This window comes from Heliconius melpomene, chromosome 17, assembly GCF_056956725.1.
Source record: "Heliconius melpomene rosina isolate 202511_hmr_F chromosome 17, ASM5695672v1, whole genome shotgun sequence".
Taxonomy (NCBI): domain Eukaryota; kingdom Metazoa; phylum Arthropoda; class Insecta; order Lepidoptera; family Nymphalidae; genus Heliconius; species Heliconius melpomene.
Window position 1 is genome coordinate 14468313 of NC_140405.1, and position 27719 is coordinate 14496031.

Genomic DNA, 27719 nt, shown 5'->3' on the forward strand with positions numbered 1-27719 from the left:
ATAAGGTCAATTGCATGTCCATTTGACCGTACGGAATAATTAAGAGTTGTGTATGACGCATGACACATTCTCACTGCCTGAAGTAACTGTGACTGCAGGTAAAACTAAATAAAAGATTCCATAGATATTTGCCTCATTGAGTATCTTTTTGTCTACCCCTAACTACGAACTAGTTCTACTACTTCTCTTAAGACATTCGTTTAAAACATTGCGTAATTACAGCTCATTGAAAGGTATTCCGTGTTTTTGCTGGCAGAACTTTGGTTTGGTTCACGCTGTATGTGTGAGACACAACAGGTAGAGGGAACCTGGGAACCTAGTGTTAATAAACTCCATTGTTCATTGAGACGCTTTCATTTCTCACATACCGCCCAATTTCTAAGTACTTGCGTGTTGAGTGACGACACTCAACGTCGAGTTTGCCTCGTTATCAGAGCGAGGAAATGTAAAAAGCTAACTTTCCCAAATGGAAATCGAACACACGACTGTCGGGAAAATGAAATTAATTCTTCTCGCAAGTGAGTATCAACCCATAACCACTATGCTTACAGTCAGATACTGTCCTACTCGTGAGTAGGTACAAACAATAATATAAAACAATAATATTATGTTAGGATGAGTTATAACACAGAATATTCAGCTTCTTTATACTTATATGTCCTTATATATATAACTATAAATAAATCTTCCAAGCAATCCCAAATAATAGTTTGTGCAAACATAAAAATAAATGAAAATACCTTGTGGTATTTTCATTTATCCATCCAGAAAATACTTGGCATCTAACTTGGAAGTAAAGAAAGTTAACAGAAACGATGGAATGTAGCTGGCGATACTCCAATGGTATTTTTTTACCTTCACACTGTATCCTACATAAAGCAGGCATATAAGGTAGGCAGAAGGAATCTAATCATTGGCGTATCTCGAGATATTTTCAGGGAGGGCCTTGGCTTTAGTTTCGATCCTTTTTGTGTAAGGGTGTTTTTTAATTATTCAGGCTTAAGTTTTGCTGGTTATAATTCTGGGGACCAGACCAGACTATCCTAGAGTGGGCACGGGCCGGTTCTGCACGCACTGCACAATTTTCGATACATTGTATGTATCTATACTGGCGGAACTCGACGCCGCGCTAGGTCTTTTAAAAAGAGTGAGGAAAGGATAGTTGATTTTCTCAAATGGAAGTTGAACCCACAATCGTGGCGTGCTGTGCCGCTGCGCCACGAAGGCATATAAATTTTATTTAGTAGTTCTGCTTATGCTCAACTTCCCGTTTGAAAATCGACGTAATGTTTGTTAATTCAATACAAATTACTCGCATTTGCAGTTGGCGAAATTAGAATTTGATGTTTATATTAAGAAAATAGATTTACTGTGATTTTTAAATTCCGTCATTTATCACGCAGCCTCATAAGTTTTCCGTAGTACTGGAGACAGGCAGAGGGAATCTATTGTTAAGTCACTCCGTTCTCTACGCACCGCAAAATTTTCTAGATGTTGTGTGTGTCTGACCAGAGACAGACCAGAGTTTTTTGAAGTCATCGGAAAGCGAAAAGTGGCGCACAGAAGTGTCTTAATGGGAACGGAGTGTCTTAACATTACGCTCTATCTGCCCTGCCCTGCTATATGCGGGAAGCTGCGTGAAGCATTTTTTTCGATAGATATATTTAAGCATAAAGCTGACTGCTGAAGCGTACAAATAGTATTATTTTGACAAAACCCGGTTGAATACTAACAATGCCTTTAGAGCCGTCAATCACCAATAAATAATAAACCTGTGCGTTCGACGTCGATAGTAAAGCACAATGCTAGTACCTACTGTACACAAATAGATACATAGTTGCGTATATCGTTGGTTTGGAGCTAAGAGAACCCAGTTTGAAATGCCTATTATATACACTGATAATATTAAAAAAAAACCGGACAAGCGCGAGTCGGGCTCACCCACCGAGGGTTCCGTATAAAAATTGAAGATCTCGAGCTTTTTCTGAAGATGTACGAGTATACCTACTTAGGCCTATTCATTATTGATATTCTCACTGGTCAAAAGTGTGTTTCGTTGTGATGCTACTTCTCCTAGACCGTTATACCTACTACAGTAACGTTGGGGACTGTAATTGTAGTTTTTAAGTAAATAGTCAAAATGTGTTCCATAGAGTTGAGTTGAGGAACGTTTTCACGCGCACAGATTAAACTTTGACTAACCTAACAAAACAGAGGGTTTCGTAAAATCTTGCGCAAGATAGCTTCGCTCAGCTCCGCCCGCCCGCCATCCACAGCATGGGGCGGATCCTAATTTATTTACTAAGGCTATTAAAATTAAAGATTATTTTCAAGGCTCAAATGTGCGACTGAGTTGTGTAAAAAAGCAAATGCGGATGCGGAGAGTGGGGAACGGAGTGTCTTAACACCAAGTTCCCAGATTCTCTCTTCTAAGTTTTTTACGGGCAATGTGTGAAATAATATTTTGAATTCGGGCGGATAGAGGAGGATTCAATGTCTTGACATGAAAAGCGGATAGCTGCTTTAATGCTACGAAAAGGAAAAGGATTGCATTATTTGTGAGAACCATAATTAAGCCCATTCCAAAATTAATTTAGATTATGAATAATTAAGATTATTCAATTAAAATAATCATTAGAGCCCGTCGTGGAGCAGCGACCTGTGACTGCAAATGCGACGGTTGTGAGTTCGATTCCGACTTGAGGGAGGAAATTATTTTCATTTTCTCGTCACATAGCACTGCGTTGGGTTCTGTCAGTCAACACGCGACGTCTCGAAATTTGACGGATTAGGGATGGATACGGAGTGTGTTACCACTAAGTTCCCTCTGCCTAACCTGCTACATGCGGGATATAGCATGAAACTAAAAAAGGAATTCATAATAAATTCAAAACTGTATTCTATACAGAGTGTTTTAATTAAGAATTTAAAAATAAAAACAACTGCCATATTGAACCATAATAGGGCACTATAACGTCAGATATGGCCAATATTAGTTTGAAACGTGACCTATCGCTGTAATTTGTCTATTATAGTGTTTTCTCAACACCTATTGTATTAAAAAGCTGACTGTTTTATGTTCATTTGTTTTTTATTATATCTAAAAACTGAAATATAAAAAAAGTCGCGCACGAAGACTTCCTTACCATTAAATATAAAAACGGCAATAGATCACGTTTTTTTGCGTTGGGACCTCCTTAATTTTTTATGTGTTTTTTACTATTTGAAAATTTCAACTGTCTATCACAGTTCATGAGATACAGACTGGTGACAGACGGATGGACACAGGAGTCTTAGTCATATGGTCCCGTAACTTTGGTTTTTAAACAATGAAGACTTGAAAAGGGTTCTTAATTTTAAACACAATTTTTTTACTGAGTATTTCAAGTTTGATAATATTCCGCACCTTTTTAAAAATGGGTAGATACTGGACGGTATCTTGAAACTTGAAGCCGAACTTGAAACGTAGAGAAAATAAAATAATATTATAAAATAACTAGTTTTACATACGGTCTCGTCTACTTGGTCAATCCTTAAGTTACTCGGAAGCTCTCAAACTCTCCCGTTTATGTAACACTTTTCAAGTTTTCATCTTATTGTAAGAGCAAGAGGCTACCCTTTCTAGGCCTATCTTGAAAAATGGATTATGAACTCAAAAATATTTTTTTCAATTCTAACCAAAAAAGAGGTTAGTGCGTACAAAAATACTCTTATGTCTTATAATATTAGCATAGAAACATAGATTATATTATAACTAATCGTTTAAGTTTTTGTTTTTTTTTTTTCAGGAATTACTGGTAACCCTATCTACCCTGCTACGCGGGTCGGTGTATGAACGACTTCGCTGGGCGTTCCGTCTGTACGACGTGGATGGTGATGGTGCTATCACCAGGCAGGAGCTGGCGGAGGTGGTGGTAGCTGTCCATGAGTTGTTGGGCAGACGAGCTCCCCCTGGATCTCCAGCGGCGAGGATTGACGACGCTAAGGCTAATGAACAGGTCAGTTGCTACTTTTATTCAACTTCACGTTTTATACCGCATATAGGCAGAGGGACACTAGTGGTAAGATACTCCCTTAGCCCATTCACTGCCGAATTCTCGAGATACCGCATGTGGAGTGTTTTGTGTTGTTACCAGAGTGAGGAAATCAAAACAACTCTTTACCCCTGAATGCAATGGAACCGTCACAACTGTCGCGTTTACAGTCGGACGCTGAGCCGAAGTGCCACGATGGCCTCAGTTGTTTTTTTAACGGACTTTAAGGGAAGCATTTCATCATCTGGTTATTTATAATATATATGTGATATTGAACGCATGAATGATGAACACATCAGTTTAAACTCTCTGTTTGCGTCGGACGTTGAAACTCAAAAACTAAACTTCCCAGGTGGACCGTGTATTCAGAAAGTTGGACTTGAACCAGGACGGTGTGATCACGATCGAGGAGTTCCTGGAGTCGTGTTTGAAGGACGACGTGATCACGCGCTCTCTGCAGATGTTCGACACGGTGCTATGACAGACTGACACTGCGCAGGCGCGCGACTGCAGGTCAGTCACGATAATTTACTTCATTTGGTCACAAATTTTTGAAAACAGTTGCTTGGATAGAAATATACAGGTAAAAAGAAGGTTAGAATATATTGCATTGTGTGTAGAATTACAATGTGTTCAAACCAAAGCTTGCTACGAGCGATACGAGTCTTTGATTGGAATGTGGTGAAAATATTTTATTTAAAATATTATCAGTTACCTGGCCTGGTTAGACAAAGCGTGACGTTCATTAGTGGCATTTGAGAACTTACTGAGTTCTTTCTGACTTTCTCGTCAGGTACCATAGATTTGAAGGGAGGGTATTTTTCTTTGATTGGTCTAGACTAGCCTTGCCTTAAATGAGAGATGGGCGAAAAGATGGTGCCACGCTTACAGTCACACGTTGTGGCACTGCGCCACAACGACAAAAAATTTAGAATAACTTGCGATTTTTAACTGCAGGGTCGTTATAAAGCGGAGGTACTACCCCACGTGCCGGTGCGAGGAGCGCGCGCCGTGGTGGCGCGTCTGCCGCCGCTACCTCGCCACGCTCGAGCACGTCTACAACACGCTCAAGCCGAAACTACGCAGCGTGTTGCTGTTCAACTTCTAAAACACTGTTCAAGCCTCATTGGAAATTGTATGCGTTATCTGTGTCTTTTGTTATGTTTGACTATTTTATCTGTGGCTATATAAATGTTAAATGTCATATGTCAAATTGAAAGATCTTACAATTGAAAGTTGTTAATTAATGAAGTACAAAAGATTGTGTTGTTTATGTTATTATGTAAATTGTTATTTTATTATAAACAAAAAACACGAGGAAGCTGCATTTTATAAACGTTCCAATATAAAGCCAATATTCACATTCAAATGTAAAAAATATATTCTAAAAATGTTTATTTTAAATGTTATCAGGGATATTATGGAGTTTCGTAATCGTAACCTAAATTATTGAATATCCGAAATAAAAAAACTATCTGTAACTGCAACCGAATCGGAAACAAAGAGTTTTAGATAATTTCGGATATAGGCGTAAATAAAACTTGTAAAGACAGATTCTTGACTATGCCTGCCGGAACCAATTAGTCGGAGGTACATTTTGCTTGAAAAAAATAAGCAATAAATATTTCAAACTTTTAATCCATGACAGATTCTTTAAAATTTCCTTCATTTGTTTTCCATACAATGTCACATTGCCAGTGCATTGTGCTTGACTGATTCGCTTGAAACACCACAAATAAAGAAATCATTCAACATAAATTTCTCCAATTTCGAAACTGAAACCGACATCCCTATCCATATACAGGGTCTGACATGACACATCCGTAACATCCCTGAGATTTATTATTTTATTAATATTTCCAGTGAGGGCTTAAACAAACATGTTATTTCGACTACCATTCGAACTATTTTAGAAAAATTTTAGCGAATCGTAAGCAGAAGTCCTTTAGATCGTGTAATTTTACAAAATATAGTCAAGCAAATCAGTATAAGCGCGTATTTGAATATTAAACATACAAAGGACTTTTCTCAACGAAACGACATAGTTTTAAATTCAATATTTCGTTTTTAGATAAATAAAAAATTTAAAAGTTCCCGCGAATATTTGTTAATTAATAGGTTATTGCTCGAGTTACGTGAAATTATCAGGTAGGCAGTAAATAGTTCAAATTCTTAGCACTAACATGTAGAATGGCTTAGCGATAGGTGGAAAGTGCGAAATGATGCTGTCTTTACACGTAGATACCACAGATAATAAAATAATTATTATGTATAGGATTTTTTTATATATGCCGGTCAATATCGTTATCGATTATCGAAATGCGTTTAAGATGAGCGTGTAGGGATAGCAAATGAAGAACAAAACAATTAAGTGCTCTTTTACACATAGCTCATTGTCAGAGGTAAAGAGTTACATTAAAAAGTTTATAAAATATATGATTTTTTAAATGTTTTTATTATTATAACAGCAGAAATAAGTTCTTTAATTCATAAATGATGGAAACTTATCATTTTTATTTCCATTTGTATTTTTTTTTAATATAAATTAACTTTTTACCTATTGACGAATCGTGTTATATAATCGCGACGACCATTCCGTGTTTGTGGTCAAAATAACTGTAGATAGTGACTTATAAAATAGACCCCAGAAAACTAAAATCAGTTTTACCAGTAGACGTGCTTAGATATAGCGTTTAGATTGTTTATTTCAAATAAATAAGTTCCTTTTTTAAATTATAACTTTTTTATTATAAGCGTAACTTTGATTTCACGAACCAATCCAACAGGGTAAATACTCTTTCAGAAGTGTAATCGCTTATTTTATTGATATATACCTACCAAAAAAACATTTTGATAAGCTTACGATGAAAATATTTTTCGATAAGTAAATTTGAAATTTATACTTCATTTCGCTCTATCTACACCGAATTACTTATTTCTAAGGCTTTTCCACAGTTCACATATTAAATTGTATCACATATAAAACATATATTTTTTTAAAATTGAATTGGCGCTATATATCTATTTTTTTATTTCAGAAATTTAGCACGTACATTCTGTTAGTTTCATCTTTTATTTACTTATCATATATTATTCAAAACACTGACATTAATTTAATAAAAAAAACCTTTACTTCTTGTAACAATCATAATGAGTATGAAACCACGGAATTATAAATTATACTGTAGAGTAAAAAATACTTTTAAAAATTATTTTAAATTGTTACCTCTATACAAATTCTACATAATTAATTATATTATTATTGTTAAATATCAAAAATTTTATTTGAATTATTCCTATTAAATATATTTAAAATATTTAACTAAAATGGTTGATTTAAAGCAATTTTATAACCATATCATAATTATTAAACATTTTAGATTATATCAATTTTATCATTCGATACTTATCGACGTTAATTAGTTTTTCTTTAAATCACACTACATACTATTTATAATCTGTGACCGTTCGTTATATACTGATTTTTTTTTGGTTGTATGTAGAACCTTAAAACAAGAACACCAAAATATTTTTAATAAATTAATTCTTAAAATAATAATTTAAATATCATCTTAAATGTTTATATTGAAAAATTATAGTGAATTCTCCTAATTGTAGTAATTTTTTGTTCATTATTTTTTAAAATTTAACGAATCTATAAGCTTTTTCTAGTCAATAAGTAATGTATTTTAGGAGTCCTGACACACTATATCTTTATGATAATGAATTTGTAATTTTTTTTATAAGAAATTTTAAAAAAGTAATTTTTAAACATTTAATAATTTCTATTGAGGTCGTCGTGGCGCAGCGGCACAAGGGTGTGACTGTAACGCGACGGTTGTGGGTTCGATCCCCACTCGAAGAAGTGAAATATTTATTTACGTTTATATTTCCATTTCTTCGCTTTGGTGTCCAGGCAAAGCGCGGCGTTGAGTTCTGCTACTCAACACGCAATGCCTCCAGAATTCTATTTATTTCTATTTTCATAAGAATATTACTTTCAATTTTCACTATTTAGCAGATTTTGTTTCTATAAATTTATAAATAATCCTCAGTTATTCTAAAGTTATAGTGTGTAAAGAGCCTAATAGCCCTATCTTATGAATTATTGTACCTAGTTAACTACTGGCGTGTTGGTTGGATGTGATTAAAGTAATCTACGACTGAACTAAATTGTGTAAGGGATTGTGGGTAGTTGTCACATTATGACAGTTGTCAAATGAAAACACATGTTATCTGTATGCAAAATTTATTCTTTAAACCAAATAAATGTTTTCTCTATGAATGGTAGAGATGAGGAGCACGATCATGATCTCATATGAGGTTTCAGCTGAAAAAGTGTCCGCTGGTAACTCTGGTAAGCAGTAAATAATACTTCAAAACCTTACCCGTATCCCTCATAGTTTTCTTGGTTTTTTATCATAATGTAGAATTCAAATTTAAAAAAGAAGCCCAAATATTAATAAATAATAACCACAATTTTTATTTCATAGTTATTTATTTCTTGCTGTATGAATTTGATTCTTAAGCATTTGTTTTTTTTTATAAAACCTCTTAGTTTATAAATATATAAAAGAAACATACTAACATATAGTATTTATTATAAAATTAAATATGGTGAATCTATTATTAAAATTAACAATTTAAAAAAGACGAGCACAGGCCAGACCAATAAGTCACAATTATTAGTTAATTAATTTTTCTCCATGTATTTTATATTTATAAAATAGTTTATTTTAAATATAATGAATTAATTATATTAGGGTTTTATTTTAAAATATATTACGACTCATATTTAATATAGAAAAGATATTATAAAAATTAAATATGATATGTTAAAATACTGAATGAGAGTATATTTCACAAATTTTTATTAAGAAACACTGTTAAAACTGTAACCACAAGCAAATAATCTATTTTAATTTGTAAAAAGTATAAAGAAACTTGATGCCGCATTAAGAAACGTTACTTATTGCTTACTTTTTTGTAGCTTTACGCTGTATCCCGAACATAGATGTCTGGAATTACTGGAAAACTCTGCATGATGCACATTTCATTTAAACCATCATCTTTATTTAAATGATATAGCCAAATAGTTTGTTTGGTTTAACACGCTAATCTCAGGAAGGATCCTGGTTTGAACTGAAAAAATGTTTTTGTGTTGGATAGTCCATTTACCGAGGCTACAGGCTGACGTCAAACATTTCGACGTAACCCTCTGTACCCCCTTATTTAACCGCGCGGGCGAGCAGTTAGCAGTTAGCAGCCTCTTTCTATGTTTCTGAAAATTATATTTCAATAAAAACAATAATTTTATGTCAATTACTTACCTATGTATTATATTGTATATTGTTTTATTTTATAAAAAATAAGTACCAAAAATGTGAAAAAAAGTTTAGTTATGATTATATAAAAGATAATGTATTTTGTCCTACAAATATAATTATTTATTATGTTCAGTAATGATTAAAAATTATAATTATCTACAAATGATATGATGGAGATGATAGTGGAGTATCTTAACACTAGGCTCCCAGGTTCCCTCTGCCTACTCTGCTATGTGCAGGATCCAGCGTCAAGTTAAAAAACGATTAAGCACACACCCATTTATTCACATCACGGTCCAAAGCTTCCCCACTGCTATGACTGCCTCCAAAAGAATGCTAATACATGTTATTCTTGTTTTTGATTTCTATATAAAGTTTTAGTATTTTTATAAACTAGAAGTTAGCTGTAGATGGCTGCGCAGATTTAATTTAAGGATTTTTCCTACCATTCATTATTTTGTATAGAAGTGCAGTTAGGTTCTCTGAACTTTTGCACATTGCGTACAATGCGTAAAAGTTCAGAGAAACTAACTTCAGGTCGGCTACGGCTCGTTGACCGTAATCAACGAATATCACTTCAAAATGTTATTAAATATATTATTTATATTATGTTTACGTAACGGAAAATGTAAAAATCTCCCTAAAGAAATGTTAACAACATAAATAAGTTGTAAGCGCGAGTATAAGACTTTTTACATAGCTCGGTAAGAACGTATGGCTTAGTGTTTAGAGCGCTTGGACAGTAAACAAGAGCGCACGATTCAAATCCTGCTATGTGTAAATTCTTATACGTTTTCTTAAAAAAAATATTTATATCCTTTTTCGATAGTCGGGTAATGTATGTATGAACGTAATGTTCATGGAGTTGGTGTGAAATAAATTATTGTAAATATTTGTCGCTGTGTCAATACGTCCACGTTACAACTGATAGTAAAACAGTTCTTCATGTTTCTGCGTGTTTCATTTATTGTCTTTTTAGCAATACCTACGAATAGATAATGTTATATTATTACAAAAGAAAGTAAAAAGAAATAGTAATGCTTGAGGCCGACGTATCGCCTAATTTTTGGGCCACGATGTGATAACCAGCGGACCTCAATCAATCAATCATCTTACTAGGGGGAGGAAATGAAAATCACTCATTCGCCTTAGTGCATGCATTGCGTTGTCGCCTCGGCCTCGCCACGACGTTCTCTAAAATAAAAAGATAATTAGACGAAAATTTTGACTCCCTTAATTCTATCCTACTAACACAAAAGCTACTATTGTAGCAGAATAACTCGAGGGCTACAATTTATCAAGTTCACGTTGTATCCCGCACGCAGCAGGGTAGGCAGAGGGAACCTAGTGTTAAGACACTCTGTTCTCCAAAACGCAACGCCGCGCTTTGCTTTGACCAGAGCGAAGAAATGGAAATTTAACAATAACGTTAAGAGGCCGAATCCGCGTCTACATCGCTAGTCTACTAATATGCAATTGGGGATTTTTTTAAACATTATTATTTTATTTAAAGATATATATACTGGTATTACCTAAATAAGAGGGTTTTACGTATTAAACAGAGGTGGCCGACCTTTAAAGACATTTGTTATATAAAAAAAAAAGAAATGATATTATAATGATTTTGATATCTGTTTGTTTGTAATGAATATATTATACTTTTTTAACTCCCATGTTGTATCTCGCTTCTCTTTAATTTTAAAAATCGCAACGAAAATAAAGGATAATTTAATTAATTGGGTGGTTTACACAAAAAATGTTCAAAATTATTTTCGAAGCTTAACTTTAAGAGTCAAGATCCCTCTTAAAAAATATCTTTATACACGCATGTTGTTCGGTCCAATACTTGCCGCCGCATGGAACGTCGTGGCACTGCCGCACAGCCCGATTGCAAACGCCACGGTTGCAAGTTCTATTCCCACTCGGAAAAATGAACTTTACTCTGCTAACAAGACAGAGGGCAGAAGCTAGTATTAACTAGTATGTATATTAATACATAATAAAAAAGTAGTCATAATCATAATTTATTGAGGGAATAACACATTACGAATTTCTTAACGTTGCTATCTACACACGGTAGGCAGAGATAACCTAGTGTCTGACACTCCGTTCCCGACGCACCGCCTAATAGAATTGTGGAAGTCAATATCGCGCTCTGTCTTGTATTACTACTAAATTATCTTCAAAGTACAAGCACTAAATCAAACACACATAAAACAAGTATGAATAACATAAATAATTAAATATCTAAATAATTGGGAATTCCCAAACTGCATTACGGAGGTGATGAACTAATGTGACCTCGAGTAACCTGAATCTTAAATAATATATTATAAATGCTCATTTATACTTCATATATAATATATATGAACTATTAAGTATAACATATTATGTTAAGTTATCTGTGGTATCAACTTAGTTTATAGTCCAACTATACGTTTTACACGCCACTTGCTTTGTCAGTCAGTCACTATACTCGTTGTTACACAGGGCTTCACCTATAGTGCACACAGGGGCGCCGCCGTCGTCTGTACTTACATATACATATCATATATGAACATTGAAACTTTATAATTGTAAACGAGGCCAGTCGAGGCGCAAGCGAACTACGGTTATGGATTCGATTACCACTCAATTGCCTTAAGAATTCGATGGAAAGTGGGGAACAGAAGTGAGTTCATGTTGAGTGGCGGAAATCAACGCCGCGCTAAGCCAGAACGAGGACATTAAGATATTAAATATGTCACTTCCTCGAGTGGGAATCGAACCCACGTACTTGTCGTGTTTAGAGGCACACTGCGCTCCTGCGTCACGACTAGTTTCCAATTACACTCGGAGGAAGAAATATTTATATATTTTTTAATAAATATACCCTATAAAGTTCCGTTCTTCGCGTTTTGAGTCTTAAAAAGTACACACGTACTTAAAGACCATCCATATTAGGATCTTTTTTGTCCAAAAATACTTGTTTCTCTTACCGTTATGTATGTATGTTATAACTATAAATAAAGTTAATCCCGTTACTTCTTTACAGACACTAAAAGATCGCTTTAATTTTTAACGAAATGATTTTTTAATTGAAATTAATACTTCTTTCTCAAGAAAAATTTGAAAATTTGACGTGAAGATGAATTTGAACTGTTAATTTGTTGCGGGGGATAAGTGGTAATTGTGTTTTTTGTTATTTTACTACGACTCCGAATAGAAATGAAACCTACATGCCGATTGCCTTAATATCTATTTTTTTTTAACTTTACACTGTATCCCGCACATAGCGGGTAGGCAGAAGGAACCTGGGAACCTAACCGAAGAACGTCGTTGAGTTCCGCCAGTCAGAATGCAATGCCTTAATATTAGGTTCCCAGGTTCCCGCTGCTATGTGCGGGATAGAGCTAAAAGCTAAAAAAAATATTTTTTATATTCAGCATACTAGTTTTTATATGTGGTTTGCTTTGCGCCACCGTGGCCAAATAGAAAAACTACTAAGGAGGTGCTTAGGCACTTCCTTCAGTACCTAGGTACCTACTTAGGTACCTACTCCAGTTACAGTATGACAGATACCATTTTCCATTTGTGGGTTACATCGAAACCATTCACATGATATTATGTAGCCTATATAGCCTTCCGGGATAAATGGACTATAAAAGAAAAAACTAATTTTCTACTTCGAAAGTTAGTAGTTCCTGAGATTAAGCGTTAATCAAGTAAACCAACTCTTCAGTTATATTAGTAGCATAATATTAAGTATATAGAGAGACTAGACTTGAAGAGGTATAGATGAAACGAAATAAAATATGTGGATATCCTATAAGCCCAATTAAATCAACTACGAAAAAAGTGAAAAGTTATTTTATTTTTAAGCTCTTTAAAAGTTTTACCTATCGTGTGTCCTATTTTATCTGTTTTATTAACCGACTTCTGTAAGAAAAGGAGATTATCAATTCGACTGTATTTTTTTTTATGTTTGTTACCTCATAACTTTTGACTGGGTTAACCGATTTTGAATTTTTTTTTTTATTTGAAAGGTGAAGCTTCCCGAATGTTCCCATTTTTTTTTGGTCCATGTCTGACAATGGTATCTATGAGAAAATCACATATGTATGTGCGCGACAAATTGGCGAATAACTCAATGTCGCGCTGACCGATTTTGATGATTCTTTTTTTATTTGAAAGGATACACTTCAAGGATAATTTGGTGAAAGTTTGGTTAGGTTCCGATTATGGAATCCGGTGAAAATTTAGAAAGTTTGTTTTTTTTTGGTAAAAAATTGATTATACTGTAATAGTTACAAGCAAAAACTTTTTAAATTGATGTCAGAGGTGAGATTCCTGATCGTTGCATTTCTTTACAACCAACCTCAAAAAAGAGAATGTTCTCATTTTCAACCAACTTCAAAAAAGGGAGATTCCGAATTCACCCGAATACTTTTTATGTATGTTCTTGTCAATATACCAAAATGTAACTTTGCACAAAAATAATAGCTAACGTGTCAAACTAATGCTACAACACCCTTACTACAATATCTAATTACTAAGCCTGTTTGTTTTACTTGGCACCGACTTCAAAATTACAAAATCTTTATATAATTATTTTTCACTTTTTAGTTCGTTGTTAGAAGTCGGTTTTTCTTTTTGTTAAAAATTAATTTATTAGTTATATCTTTAATTAATTCTGGGCACTGTACATAATATATGAGGAATAGAGTTTTAGGTTAAATAAAATTTAAAAAAAATAATTACACTGTGTGTGTTCTGTGTGTACCTATATGTAGCTTGTAGGTACAATAGTTCTTCTCTATACTTTGAAAAATAAATAATTATAATTTATAATTATATCGTAAATGTGTATTCCCATATGATATTATTGCGATACAAATCACTAAGCAAATGACGTCGGCAAAAACAAGTTTATAATATAAACCGACGAATAACGATCATTTTGATATTAGTTGCAACAAAAACGCGGGAGCGCGAGGACGCTCTGTCAACGTGGTACAGATAAAAAATCGTGACTAACTTTTTTAATTAAAAACGAAAAAAGTATTTAAGACAAGTACAAAAGTTGCCTTTCAAGTACTTAATATAATAAATAAAAGGATTTATCAAGGTCAGTGGCTTTATTTCATAATTTATATATTATTGTATTGATTGAAACTTGTTTTTTATGACAGTCAATTATATTTGATGGCATAACACATCAGGATCATTGTCTAGATTTAATAAATCGATTTACTAAAATGGTGAATAATACTTATTTATTGATATATTTGTTCCTTAAATTCGGTTTTAGCGTTGACCTTAACGCTTATACGGAATTTTATAATTAATTTGCACATATTTTGAGAGTCTCACGAGTTTAAGCGTCGGATTTTCCTTGTTTTTGTTTGAGGTTTCGTTTGTATAAATATTGCCTCATTGTTAACTTTGAACTATGTAGGTATAGTATGCTTAAAGATGTATTCAAATTCATATCCAAATGATATTGATTATGATGGTATTGTAAAAAGATAATATTAAATTTAAGATTTTTTTATAGCTTCATGCTGTATCCCGACCACAGCATGATAGACAGAGGGATCCTAGGAACTTAGTGTTAAGGACACTTCCGTTGCCCACTTTTCGCCGAATAGGAAATAGGATTTATTAATATTAGAAATAAAATAATTGGGTTTAGAATAAGAATAAAAATCTCAAAATATTTTAATTTTAAATGTCTTTCGGGGTCTGTGTTGATACTCATTCAAAGAAATCTAGCTAGAATTTTATTAAACGGTTTTATTATGTCGAAATGTATGTAAGTTGTGAGTTGTATAATAAAACCTAAGAAATATCATTTAACCCACTTATAATAATTATATTACCGTAATGGTAGTTAACTTAGCTTGTATGACAATCCACCAAGCTAGTCTCTTGTCATAAGTGAATAGTGGAACTCTTTAGAGGTTACTAGTAAACTACTCGAGTCTAGGCTCATAACATGTAACTCCATGTACTTTGTTTAACACTTGTAGAACTTTTTTTGATAAAAAAACGTGTTTTAAGGTTTTTTATTTTTATTGTTTTGAGTATAACAATATTACTTTTAAATAAATATAAGATAAATAACATTCTCGACCAATCGTCATTTCTTTGTTGAAATATTCCTAGATCCTGCTAGGGTGCTAATTATATGTACCTACCTATAACAAAACTCTATGATGTATGGTAACTTTGAAGTTAATTTTTATTGCAAACGAATATTTCTATTTCTAAGAAATAAATCATATGCCTTAAATATATATATATATATTTATTTATTTCAGTTTCACATTTTCTTTAGCTGTGTGAAGTAATGAGACCAACCTATTAAGTTACTAGTAAAACTAGTACTTGTGTAAGGTGGCCCCGCTCTTCCTTAACACTTCATACATTTGTGGAAATAAATATCTATACAATATCAATATATATCTGAGTTTAAACGTAACTTAATCTTAAATAACAATAAAAACAAAAATACAAGTAAAAATACGGGCAAGACGATTTGTTTGAGGGTGCATGTATGTGGGTGTACATGTGATGATGCCTTAAATCAATAAATGAAATAATAATTTTGATTATTACATTTATGTTAGGCTTTCTGCCAGTTAAGCCATATTTGTTTTTAAAGATAAAGAATAATAAGCAATTTTTTTTAGGAAGTACATATAAAACAAATAATATATTTTTTTAGCTTGCCGCTGTATCCCACCCAAAATAGGGCGGAGGGAACATGGGAATATAAAGTCATTAGGTATTCATATTTCATTCCCCCAAGTGGGAACCGAATCCACAACTGCCGCGTTTACAGTCGCGCCCTTGTGCCTTTTTGTATTTAATATTTCTATTTATTATTATAAACATTTTTTTTTCTCTAAAAATATATCGTCGCTCTAACAGTAACGCAAGCGCAGCGTTGAGTCTCTCCACTCAGCACTCATTGTCTCTGGGATTCGACGGAAATTGTGGAATGGAAATGTCTTAACGGGATTGAAGTATTTAGATAAGTTCCCAGTTTCTGACTGACCGCTGACTATCCGCTGCGTGCGGGATACAGCGAGAAGCTGATAAAAATAATGTTTTTCGTGGAACAGGCGGAGGGAAAGGTAGTGGCCGTTCTTTACAAAAATAAAGAAAGTAAAAGAAGAGAGAAGTAAAAAGAGAAAAGTAAAGAACGAAAAAGAGAAAAATAACGAACGTTTAATGCGCAAAAGTGCATTGTACACTCGGGAAGTAAATACCCAATTAAAACCGTACCGTAGTTCGTACAGTCGATTTTAGAAAAAGTATAATTTTAACGTAGCAAAATTCAAACCTGCGACTCTTGCAAACCTCCCGGCGCTGGGATCACAAAGCCATACATACCTAATTAAGCTCTTGACTCATCTCAAATACGGACATTTAGTATCACCGCGTAAAAACACAGATAAAATTACCTTTTTACATTATACACTATACAAGTATTTCTGTGTACCAAGATTATTAAATTAAAATTAAAAAAATTAAATCAGCTTTACGCTGCATCCCATTTATAGCAGGGTTGGCAGAGGAAACCTTTAGTTAAGACACTTCGTTCCCCACTTTTCCGCCTAATTTATCGAGTGTTGAGTAGCGGAACTCACCGCGCTTTGCCTAGACAACAGAACGAAGAAATGATTACGATTTAATGTTTACTATTAGTAAACATTAAGTTTCCTCGGGCGGGTATCGAACCCACAACCTGTCTCGTTTACAGTCACACTCTGTGCCCCTGCGACCGGACTCTATAAATATTTTCTACTATTTATTTAATTTACCTGAAGTATCCTCTAACAACATTCACGCACCAATGCACGGAGTGCACATCAGGACGTAAGTTGCGGAATTGAACACCGCAATGTAAAATATGAAAAATAGTTTTTTATTAAAACCAATAATTGGTAAATAAAATGTTAGGTATAAAACGCACACGCACACGCACACATGTGTGCTTAACTGTTTACATGTGTAGACCACATGAAGGTTGAGTTTTTTATATCCTGACCTTGATATAAGTGAAAAGATTTTCAAAATCAGTAATTAAATTCATCCATTAAGAAGTGACAGCGCGCATTGTCTCTCTACCAGAAGAGGAAATAAAACCAAATTATTCTCCAGAGTGGGAACGAGACGCACAACCGTCGTTTCAAATATTACTCACTAGATCAGTGTATTTTTTAAATGCATTAGACCAACTGTAAATACCAGAGGTCGGGAGTTCGTGGTGTTATCCGTGCGAGTGCGAGTATATGATATGTTTATCTTGACCCAGTTGTTCAAGGTCAACACGTAGTATCATTTCTTTGGCATCTTTCAAAAATGATGGAATCGATGAAGGTAGAATTATATATAATATTTAAAAATATGATAATATATGTATAAGAGTATCGGAGCCTCCTTTCATACAGAACATAAATTGAAAATCATGCTTTTTCAAGTAGCTTTAACTTAAATATTAATAATTTACTTTAACATCAGATTATATTTAAATCTTGTGTCTCTGCTTTTTAAATCTTAAAAAACCGGCCAAGCGCAAGTCAAGCGCAAGTTTCTTAACACTATGTTCCCTCTTCCAACCCTGCTATGTGCGTGATAAAGCGTGAAACTAATTTTTATTAATTTGACAAAGGTACATAGATATTATTGGAACTGGATCATATTTAAGTGTGTGGGTCTCTTTAGGCTTCCGAGCTTGTATGTTTGTCCAATTACATGTCAAATTTCTCGAAAACTATGTCACATCCAAATGATCCTGCTTGATTTTAATATTCCAACTTAGGCAACAGCCTAAATTTTATGAAAATCGGTTTATTACTTTTTAAGATATAAGTCATAAATTATATATAGGTAGATTCTATTTTAAATTACTTTTATTAACCTTTTGTTTACAGATGCTGTTACCTCTCCTCTCCGTCATGGCTGTCACAGTGGTGGGTTTCCCTCAGGATCCAAACTATTTAGATCCATCTCTTATAGCAGAAATCTTCGGGACCCCATCGACAGTATCAACTGGCAATTCACCGAGATTCGAAGATGTAAGTCTTACTAATATTATAAAATATTATTGCCGTGAAGATTTGTAAGGATGGATGTTTCTTCCACTTTTAGGTAAAACTTTATATTAATTTATAAATATCAATAGTTTATATATCAGAATAATACACGGGCTTCAATTTATGTAAACTTTTTTTTATTTTTACAGAAAGCAGCGTCTGCGTCACTATTATTAAATAAATTAAAATTTCCTTTCACAGATAACGGTGAGACCAACAGAAAGCGGCGCATTTTACACAAATAAAGATGGCGATGAATGTCAGTGTGTGCCCTACTACCTGTGCGACAGCAAAAATGTTTCATCGTATGTAAACGATCCAAAATACAACGGCTGGGGAGAGCTGGATATCCGGTTTGTATCAATGGCTTTTTAGCTTAACGGTGTATCCTGCATATAGCACATAGCTGGGTAAATAGAGGGTGATACCTACCTAGTGTAAATATTCTCCAGACATTGGATATTGGGAGGCGAAACTCAACGACGCGCTTAGTCTTGTTGTAAGAGAGAGGAAGTGAAAATAATTCGCTCCCCCGACTGGGAAACTACACCCATTGAGTTACCTATTAGAAAAAGGTATCCCGTAAACTATTTCAATATGTACAAAACGGAAGAACAACTCTTTATTAAATTCCATAAATATATGGTAAATTATAATTTTCTAATAGATTTGGAGAAAAAGAGAACTGTCAAGAAAGTGTAGAGCGTTGCTGTAAGCACCCCTTGCCGCAACCCCCGCCGGAACCTGTGACTCCCGACCCCAAAACTATAAAGGGCTGCGGTTATAGAAACCCCAAGGGTCTGGATTTCACTATTAAAGGTGGTTTTGTAAGTATTTATATAACTATTTATTTATTATATTTTTGAATTATTTTTTTTTTAATAAGAAAAGTACTTAAGTGTAAAAAAATTAAAAGATAAAAATATATTGTAATAAATATATATTTAATTTTACTTTATCTGTGTCTCCGTTGCTATATTATAAACTAGTGGCCCCCGCGTGGTTTAAGTTTATAGTGTCCCAACACTAGGTTTCCCTGCTAACTCTGTTAAATGTGGGATACAACGTAAAAGTGAAAACTATTTTATTTTTTTTAAGGGCAATGAAGCTCAATTCGGTGAGTTCCCGTGGGTGGTCGCTTTACTGGACGCGAAGGACTTGACTTACGTGGGCGTGGGAGTGTTGATACACCCGCAAGTGGTCATGACTGGCGCTCATGTGGCTTACAAGTAAGTTCAATATTAAGACTTACAATACTGACATTTATATTTACAATATTGTAGTTCTTGTACATTATATGTCAATAGAATATGCTTTTTTTTTTAAATTGACTTCCGAATTTGTATAAGACTGAAGACTTTAGACCCAGACTAAATACCCAGTCTTTTAAGACCTAAGGCAAAACGCTTTGGAATTAATTGGTTTTAACTACCCTCCAAAATGCAGGAGATGTGTCTCTTCACATCTTAAAGTCAAAGTCAATGGGTCAATCGCTTCACTCACTCTCACTCGGTCACTCAATTACTACTGACAGTACAATTTGATAGACGTGCACGTGACGCACATAGCAGGTTAGGCAGGAGGAACCTGGAAACTTAGCGTTAAGATACTTCTGTTAACCACTTTCCGTCGAATTCTGTAGACATTGTTAGTTAGTCATCATTATTTACACATAAATACTTCTTTCATTTCAGATATGCTCCGGGCACATTGATAGCGCGGGCCGGGGAGTGGGACACACAGACGAATAAGGAGAGGCTCAAGGCCCAGGAGAGATTGGTACAAGATATAGTTGTTAGAGAAGGTAATGTTCAAAATGTTGTGTTTTGCGTTTACGTTTTATTGCGTTCATACCATATTTGAACTTTAACTGTTCCAAAGTGCAGTATACTCTTGCAGCTTAACAATGTATCCCGCACATAGCAGGGTAGACAAAGAAAACCTGGGAACCTAGTGTTTTTTTTTTTTTTTTATTTTAAAAACTACATCCACGGGCGCATAGTTGCCCGTGCCTTTTTTAATTTTGGGACAATTCAAACTGTACTTATATCTAGAGCTTATACTAGAGGGGTTGGATGAGACTCCTACCGACAATTTTTTTTTTTTTACATATATTACTATAGTACATTTATGTATTTACACATATATAATTGTCTTTTGTATAATTATTTTATACATTTATATAGGTATGGAATTTTAGATTTAGCCTGGCCTAGTGTTAAGATACTCCGTCCTTCCGTTCCCAACTTTCCACCGAATTTCATTTCCTCGAATTTCTCGAAATAAAATATTTACTTAAATCTAATTTGATTTTTAATTTATTTGGACGTTGAGTTCCACCACTAAGCACGCAATGCCTCTAGAATTCAGCGTAGTGGAGAATGGTTCCCTAGGTTCCCTCCTCCTATTGTGTTGTGAAAAAGCGTAAAGCCAATGATGATGATGATAGTTTTCGAACCCACAACCTGTCACGCTTACAGTCACCCGCTGTACCACTACGCCACGACGTCTTCAATAGTAGTACATTTAAATAATATATTTTGTATTAATATAATGTTTTTTCCAGATTTCCATCCTAAGTCTCTACGCAATGACATAGCTCTCCTCCGTCTCCAGCAGCCTGTAGAACTGATGGACCATATTAATATAATCTGCCTTCCGCGACAAAACGAAGACTTTGATCATTACAAGAATTGTGTCGCAAATGGATGGGGGAAAGAGTATTTTGGTTAGTTTTTTTTAAGTTCTTGCCCAGTAAAGGCTGAATTAAGAGCGATAAAGTTAAATTGAGGTCAGTCGCGGCGCAGGTGCACAGCCGTATGACTGTAAACTTAATAGGTTGTGGGTTCGATTTCGCTGGTAACGAGGCAAAGCACAACGTTGAGTACTGCCACTCAACACACTATGCCTCGACAAACAAAAAGTGGGAAGTGGAAGTGTTTTAATGGGAATAGTATTTTAAGACTGGGTTTCCAGGTACCCGCTGCTTACCCTGCTATATGCGGGATACAGCGTGAAGCTAATAAAAAAATATTTTTTCAATAGGACGCAAAGGTAGTTACGCAGTAATACTAAAGAAGATAGAAATGAACATGGTGGACTTTCAGCGATGCTCGTATCTACTGAAGCAAACCAGGTTGGGTCATTGGTTCAAATTGCACGATAGTTTTGTGTGTGCTGGCGGAGAAGAAGGAAAGGACACTTGCACGGTAAGTTCAAGATTTAATGAATGTTTGTGAGTGTTTTTTTGGCTGGCTGCTGACATGGCTGTCGTGGCGCAAGAACATAATCATAATTTAAACGCGACCGTTGTGGGTTCGATCCCCACTCGGGGGAATTAAATATTTAATATTTTAATTTACTCGCTCTGGTAACGAATCAACGAGATAAAGCACGGCATTGAGTTCCGCCACTACAACACGTAATACTTGAAAACTTGGTGAAAATAGGGAACGGAAGTGTCCTAATGAAGAACGTATTGTCTTAACAGTAGTTTCCTTGTTCCCTCTACTTTCCCTGCTATTATTTTAAAAATCAGCTTCACGCTGTATCCCACACAGCAAGGTAGGCAGAGGGAATCTAGTGTCAAGACACTCCATGTCCACTTTCCCCCAAAATGTGGAGGCATAGCGTGTTGAGTGGCGGAAGAGCGAAGAAATGGCAACAAAAATTTAAATAAATGTTTCATCCCCGAGTGGGGATCGAACCCACAACCGTCGCGTTACCGTCACACACTTGTGCCCCAGCGCCAGCACGGCCTCTAGATAGATTATTTTAACTTAACATATATAATTTCTCTCCCATCAGGGTGACGGTGGAGCTCCACTCGCCTGTCCCGTAGGCAACGATAGATACAAGCTAAGCGGCTTAGTGGCGTGGGGCATTGGTTGTGGAGCTAAGGACGTACCTGCTGTATACGCCAGGGTATCCATGTTCAGGAACTGGATAGACCAAGTCATGTTAGCCTGGGGATACGATATAAAGGAATACAATATATAAGGACACACAGAAGTTGTACGGATCAGAAGAAAGAAGATAAGAAGTTATTTAATGACAGTAATGATGATGATAATATCATTATTATAGTGTGATTTCATGTTGTCTGATTGTATTGTAAACATTGGTAAAATTTTCTTTATGTTTTAATTATATAATTTTTAAATAACTTATAAAATTAAAAGAACACATTAATATTTACAATATTATTAATTTTTGGTATCTCAAAAGTTGTATGTCATTTTAACTAGTATTTTTAAACTAGTATATTTTAGAAATTTAAAAAAAATAAAGTACTTGACCAATTGATATTGTTTATTTATTTTTGATTTCTTGTGAGGAGAGAGGAAGGGGTTATGAGTTCGATTCCCCCAATATTGCTTAACTTTAATAGTCCTATCCTATGACAAGGGAGTGGTTGACCTATAGTTATCGCTTATCACACCGCTCTATTATATCTACTTTTTGCTTAATTATCGAGCAGAATGTGTGTTGAATGGCCAAATTCAAAGACATGCGAAATGGAAAATGAATAACTATATAGAGATCAAACACAAAAACCTATGTTTCCACTTCCACAGATTAAAGTTAAGTAAGTGAGGCCCGTCGTACATCAAACGCGACAACCTATCGCAAGTTCAATTGCCACTCGAGAAATGATTGATATATATAAGAAAAATAACGATCCTCATTTACTCGAAGCGTTATTTTTCTTAAATTGGAATATGTCGTGTTCCCAATGTCTACAATGTCAGCTGGATGTAAAATATTAAATTGTAATAAAAATAATAATTAAACGAAGAAACCACCTGAAGTAAAAGCTTTTAATGTTGTTTTCTGTATTTATTGCAGGTGAGGCTATTTTTTTACTTATGTATGTTTAAAATAGAAATAAAACTTTAAATAAACTGTATTTATTGCAGAAACCCAACGTGAGTTTTTATTTCAAGAGTGAAATAATTAACATTATTATAAAACAACATTATTGTGAATACTTCGGAAAAAAATGGAAAAACTAAGGTTTGATTTTAAAATGCGAGGAGCGTCAGATGGAAAAACAACAATATTGTGCCTAACCTCAATCGGCACACTGGATGGTCGTTCTTTTGCAATACCAGAAGAATACCAACCAACAAGTTTACACAAAGAATTGATACCGTCACAAGTATATGGCAGAGTGAAAAACACATTGGTAAAAAGAAATCAATTCCGAAAAGTTTGGATAACCTTAACAGAAAAAATGAAGAAGGTTTATTTTGATGAGGAAGATAATTTATTATTTGAAAATCATTATTTAGAGGAGATTCCAGAAAATGCAGCTAAAATATCTACTGCAAACACTTCAGAAGACACAATAAAGAAGCTGTTAGAAAAAGTTTTAGAATCGAAAGAACAAACTTCTGAAGTTAAAAACTTAAACAAAATTGCTAATGATTTTATGATTGACAAATATGATAAAAAAACCTCCAATGCCAGCCAATGGATTAACCAATTTGAAAAAGAATGTGATCGCTGTCTAGTGGTAGAAGATAGGAAAAAAATTGAAATCTTGAAGTTTTTCCTTGAAAAATGTAGTGCTGACTGGTACACTTGCATAATTTTAAAATATTCTATAGAATCAGAATGGAACAACTGGAAAAAAATATTTATTGAAACTTTTGGGAATAAAGGTTGGTCTCCTATTAGATATGCTTTTAACTTCAAATATGAATATGGTTCCTTGCTTGAATATGCCCTGAAAAAAGAAAAGTTACTACTTCAAATTAGAAAATCCATGGATACGGAAACATTGATTGATCTTATCGCTATTGGATTACCAAATTATGTATCAGACAAGATTGACCGAGAAACACTTCAAGAGACTCAAGATCTTTACAATGAAATAAATAAATTAGAGCACCTTGTTAAGAAAAATTTTAATGAAAAAAAAGGAAAACCTTTCTTTGATAGTAAGCAAAAGAAATATGAAGACAAAAATCCATGTGAAATATGTGAAAAGGCAAACAAAGGGAAGCGTTTCCATTCTGAATCAATTTGCTGGTTTAGAGAAAAAGAAGACATAAACAAGAAAATAGGATCATTTAAATCTGTTAACAATTCAGAATTGGAGGTGGAATTAAATACAGAGGATCCAAAAAACTAGAAGTACCACCATTAATAACAATCAAGCTATTACTAAATGACACATTAGAAATTTCTGGTATTTATGACTCAGGTTCAAACGTGTCATTGATAAATGCAAAATTATTAAAACTTAAAGAAGAAAACATGGTAGATTTAAAGAAAATAAGCTTGAAAACTATTAATGGTGCAGGAAAAACAAAAGGTATGGTAACCTTAAAAGTGAAAATTTACAATATTGAGAAAATCATCAAAGTTTTTGTTGTAGACAGTGAGAATTTCAGCTATGATTTTTTGGTTGGTCTAGACTGTATTAAAAAATTTGAATTGATCCAGACTGAAGATCTAAGGATTATTCAGAATAAAGATTTCCAAAAACAGGGAAATGAAATTTACTTTAATACAGAGGCTGAGAATCACACAAATATCAATATTCCTGTTTTGTCGAGTGGCATAAAAGAAAAATCAAACGATCAGAGAAAATATGAAGTTAACTTCAACAATCATCTGAATACTGATGAATTTGAGATAATAGTCAATCATTTAGATATGTATGAACAGTCTGAAATTGACAAGTTGTTAAATAAATATAAATCTGTATTTGCCAGAGATAAATATGACATTGGAACTGTTAAGGATTATGAGGCGCACATTGATCTAATGGAAGAAAAATACTATTATAAACGGCCTTACAGGTGCACGTTCGAAGATAGGAAAGAGATAGAAAGTCAAGTAGCAAAATTACTGGAAAAAGGCCTAATTGAGGAGTCATACAGCCCTTTCGCTGCTCCGGTTACTCTGGCATTTAAGAAAGAGGAAAATAAAAAAACAAGAATGTGTATAGACTTCAGAGAACTAAATAAAGTTATAACCCCTCAAGCACAACCGTTTCCACTGATTGAGGATTTAATAGTAAAAAGTGTAAACTGCGAATATTTTACAACTTTGGATATAAATTCTGCGTTCTGGTCAATTCCCCTAAGGATTCAAGATAGACATAAAACAGCATTTGTAACACAGGAAGGGCACTTTCAGTGGACTTGCCTTCCTTTTGGATTAAAAACAGCGCCAGCAATTTTCCAAAGAATATTAAATAATATAATAAGAAAATACAAACTTTCAGATTTTGCAGTATGTTTCATCGACGACATATTAATCTTCTCACTAAATTTTACCCAGCATATACATCATCTTTCAAGACTATTGGAAGCAATTCATAAGGAGGGATTTAGACTGAAATTTTCAAAATGCTCATTTGCAAAGAATCACGCAAAACACTTAGGACATATTGTTGAAAAGAATTCGGTAAAACCACAGAAAGATTACTTAATTGCAGTAAAAAACTTTCCAGCTCCAGAAACAAGAACAAACGTAAGACAATTTCTTGGAAAAATCAACTATCACCATAAATTCATCCCACGCCTGGCACAAATCTCAGACCCATTACATAATCTTCTGAGGAAGAATGTAAGATTTGTTTGGTCGAAAGAATGTCAAGAGTCATTTGAGAAAATTAAAACATTGCTTTGTTCGGAACCAGTTCTAAAAATTTTTGACCCAAATGTTCCAATTACAATTTATACTGATGCTAGTATCAAAGGGGTTGGAGCTGTGTTGAAGCAAGAAGATGAAAATAAAATTTATAAAGCTGTAGGATATTTTTCTAGGAAGTTGAATGAAGCACAAAAGAAAAAAAAAGCAATATACCTGGAATGCTTAGCCATAAAAGAAGCAGTGAAATATTGGCAACATTGGCTATTTGGAATACAATTTACCGTATACACGGATCACAAACCTTTGGAAAACTTGAACATAAAATCTAGGACAGATGAAGAATTAGGAGACTTAACATACTACCTATCACAATATGATTTCAAAATAAAATACAAACCTGGAAAATTGAATCAAGAAGCAAACTGCCTAAGCAGAAATCCAGTTTTAGAACCGAATGATAATACAGAAGACATCCTGGAAATCGTAAATCTAATAAGTCTCGAAGACATTAAAGAGGACCAGAATAAGAACATCAACTTAAAAGAAAAGAAAAAAAATATTATATTAAAAAATGACATTTATTACAAAAAGTTAAAAAGACAAGAAAAAATTATACTATCTGAGGACCTCAGTAAAATATTGATAAAAGATATACACAACACTTATTGTCACTTGGGAAGATCGCAAATGATCAATAAGATAACTCCATTTTATTCAGCGACAAATATGATAATGAATATCAAAAATGTTTGTGATAGTTGTTCTACGTGTCTAAAAAACAAGTCAAGGAAAAAAACAAAATATGGGTTCTTATCACATTTAGGTCCAGCTACCTACCCATTTGAAATTATGTCCATTGATACCATTGGTGGATTTGGGGGATCGCGATCAACAAAAAAATATTTACACCTTTTAGTTGATCATTTTACCAGGTATGCATATATTTTAACGTCGAAAAACCAAACCGCCAATGACTTTATAAAACTCACTACGAAAGTAACGGAAAGTAACAATATAGGAACAATACTAACAGACCAATACCCAGGTATTAACTCAAAAGAGTTTAAAAAATTTTTAAAGGAAAAGGATGTACAGATCATTTTTACTGCTGTAGACGCCCCATTTTCAAATGGGCTTAATGAAAGATTAAACCAAACTCTGGTAAATAAAATAAGGTGCAAAACAAATGAGAACAATAAAAATAATAAAAAAGCATGGACAGCAATTGCTCAAGAGTGTGTTAGACGATACAATGAAACGGAACACACGGTCACTGGATTCGCTCCTAAATACTTAATGGAAGGTGAAAGTGTCAATATCTTGCCCAACGAATTGAAGACAAATTGTACAAATGAAGACCTACAAAGAGATCGAGAATTAGCTTATGAAAACACAAAAAAATCCCATAATCAAAATGCAGAACGATACAACAAACATAGGAAAGAAATAACATTGGATGCCGGAGACTTCGTGTATGTGGAAAATGGAAATCGTCTCAATAGGAAAAAGCTAGATGAAATAAGAATCGGACCATACAAAATCCTCAAGAAAATCTCCAATTCAATCTACGAGGTTGACACCGGACACATGAAAACAGAGTCAAACCTTTTTCATATAGCGAAACTAATTCCAGCAACTGACGATATGGTTTAACGAACAGT

The 27719-nt window shown here is 34.0% G+C and overlaps 3 protein-coding genes across 3 annotated transcripts in view; all 3 read left to right on the forward strand.

The window, feature by feature from the left end:
• LOC146530503 (A-type potassium channel modulatory protein KCNIP1) overlaps window positions 1-10311 on the forward strand; it is a 45902-nt gene extending 35591 nt beyond the window's left edge. The window contains exons 5-7 of the mRNA XM_085199879.1: window positions 3789-3998; window positions 4387-4547; window positions 4992-10311. Coding sequence (XP_085056005.1) covers window positions 3789-3998; window positions 4387-4515 — 339 coding nt within the window. The 3' untranslated portion in view covers window positions 4516-4547; window positions 4992-10311. The remainder of the gene's footprint in view (window positions 1-3788; window positions 3999-4386; window positions 4548-4991) is intronic.
• Window positions 10312-14310: 3999 nt separating this feature from the next.
• LOC146530504 (phenoloxidase-activating factor 2-like) lies at window positions 14311-22752 on the forward strand. Its single transcript, XM_085200534.1, has 9 exons — window positions 14311-14468; window positions 18286-18429; window positions 18649-18800; window positions 19115-19274; window positions 19546-19676; window positions 20142-20251; window positions 21014-21175; window positions 21493-21656; window positions 22255-22752. The coding sequence occupies exons 2-9, from the start codon at window positions 18286-18288 to the stop codon at window positions 22444-22446; spliced, it is 1215 nt and encodes a 404-aa protein (XP_085056660.1). The 5' UTR covers window positions 14311-14468; the 3' UTR covers window positions 22447-22752.
• A 619-nt stretch (window positions 22753-23371) lies between these two features.
• LOC146530505 (uncharacterized) lies at window positions 23372-24666 on the forward strand. Its single transcript, XM_085200535.1, has one exon. It carries the CDS (start codon window positions 23450-23452, stop codon window positions 24584-24586), a length of 1137 nt encoding a protein of 378 aa, XP_085056661.1. The 5' UTR covers window positions 23372-23449; the 3' UTR covers window positions 24587-24666.
• The last annotated feature ends 3053 nt before the right edge of the window (window positions 24667-27719 follow it).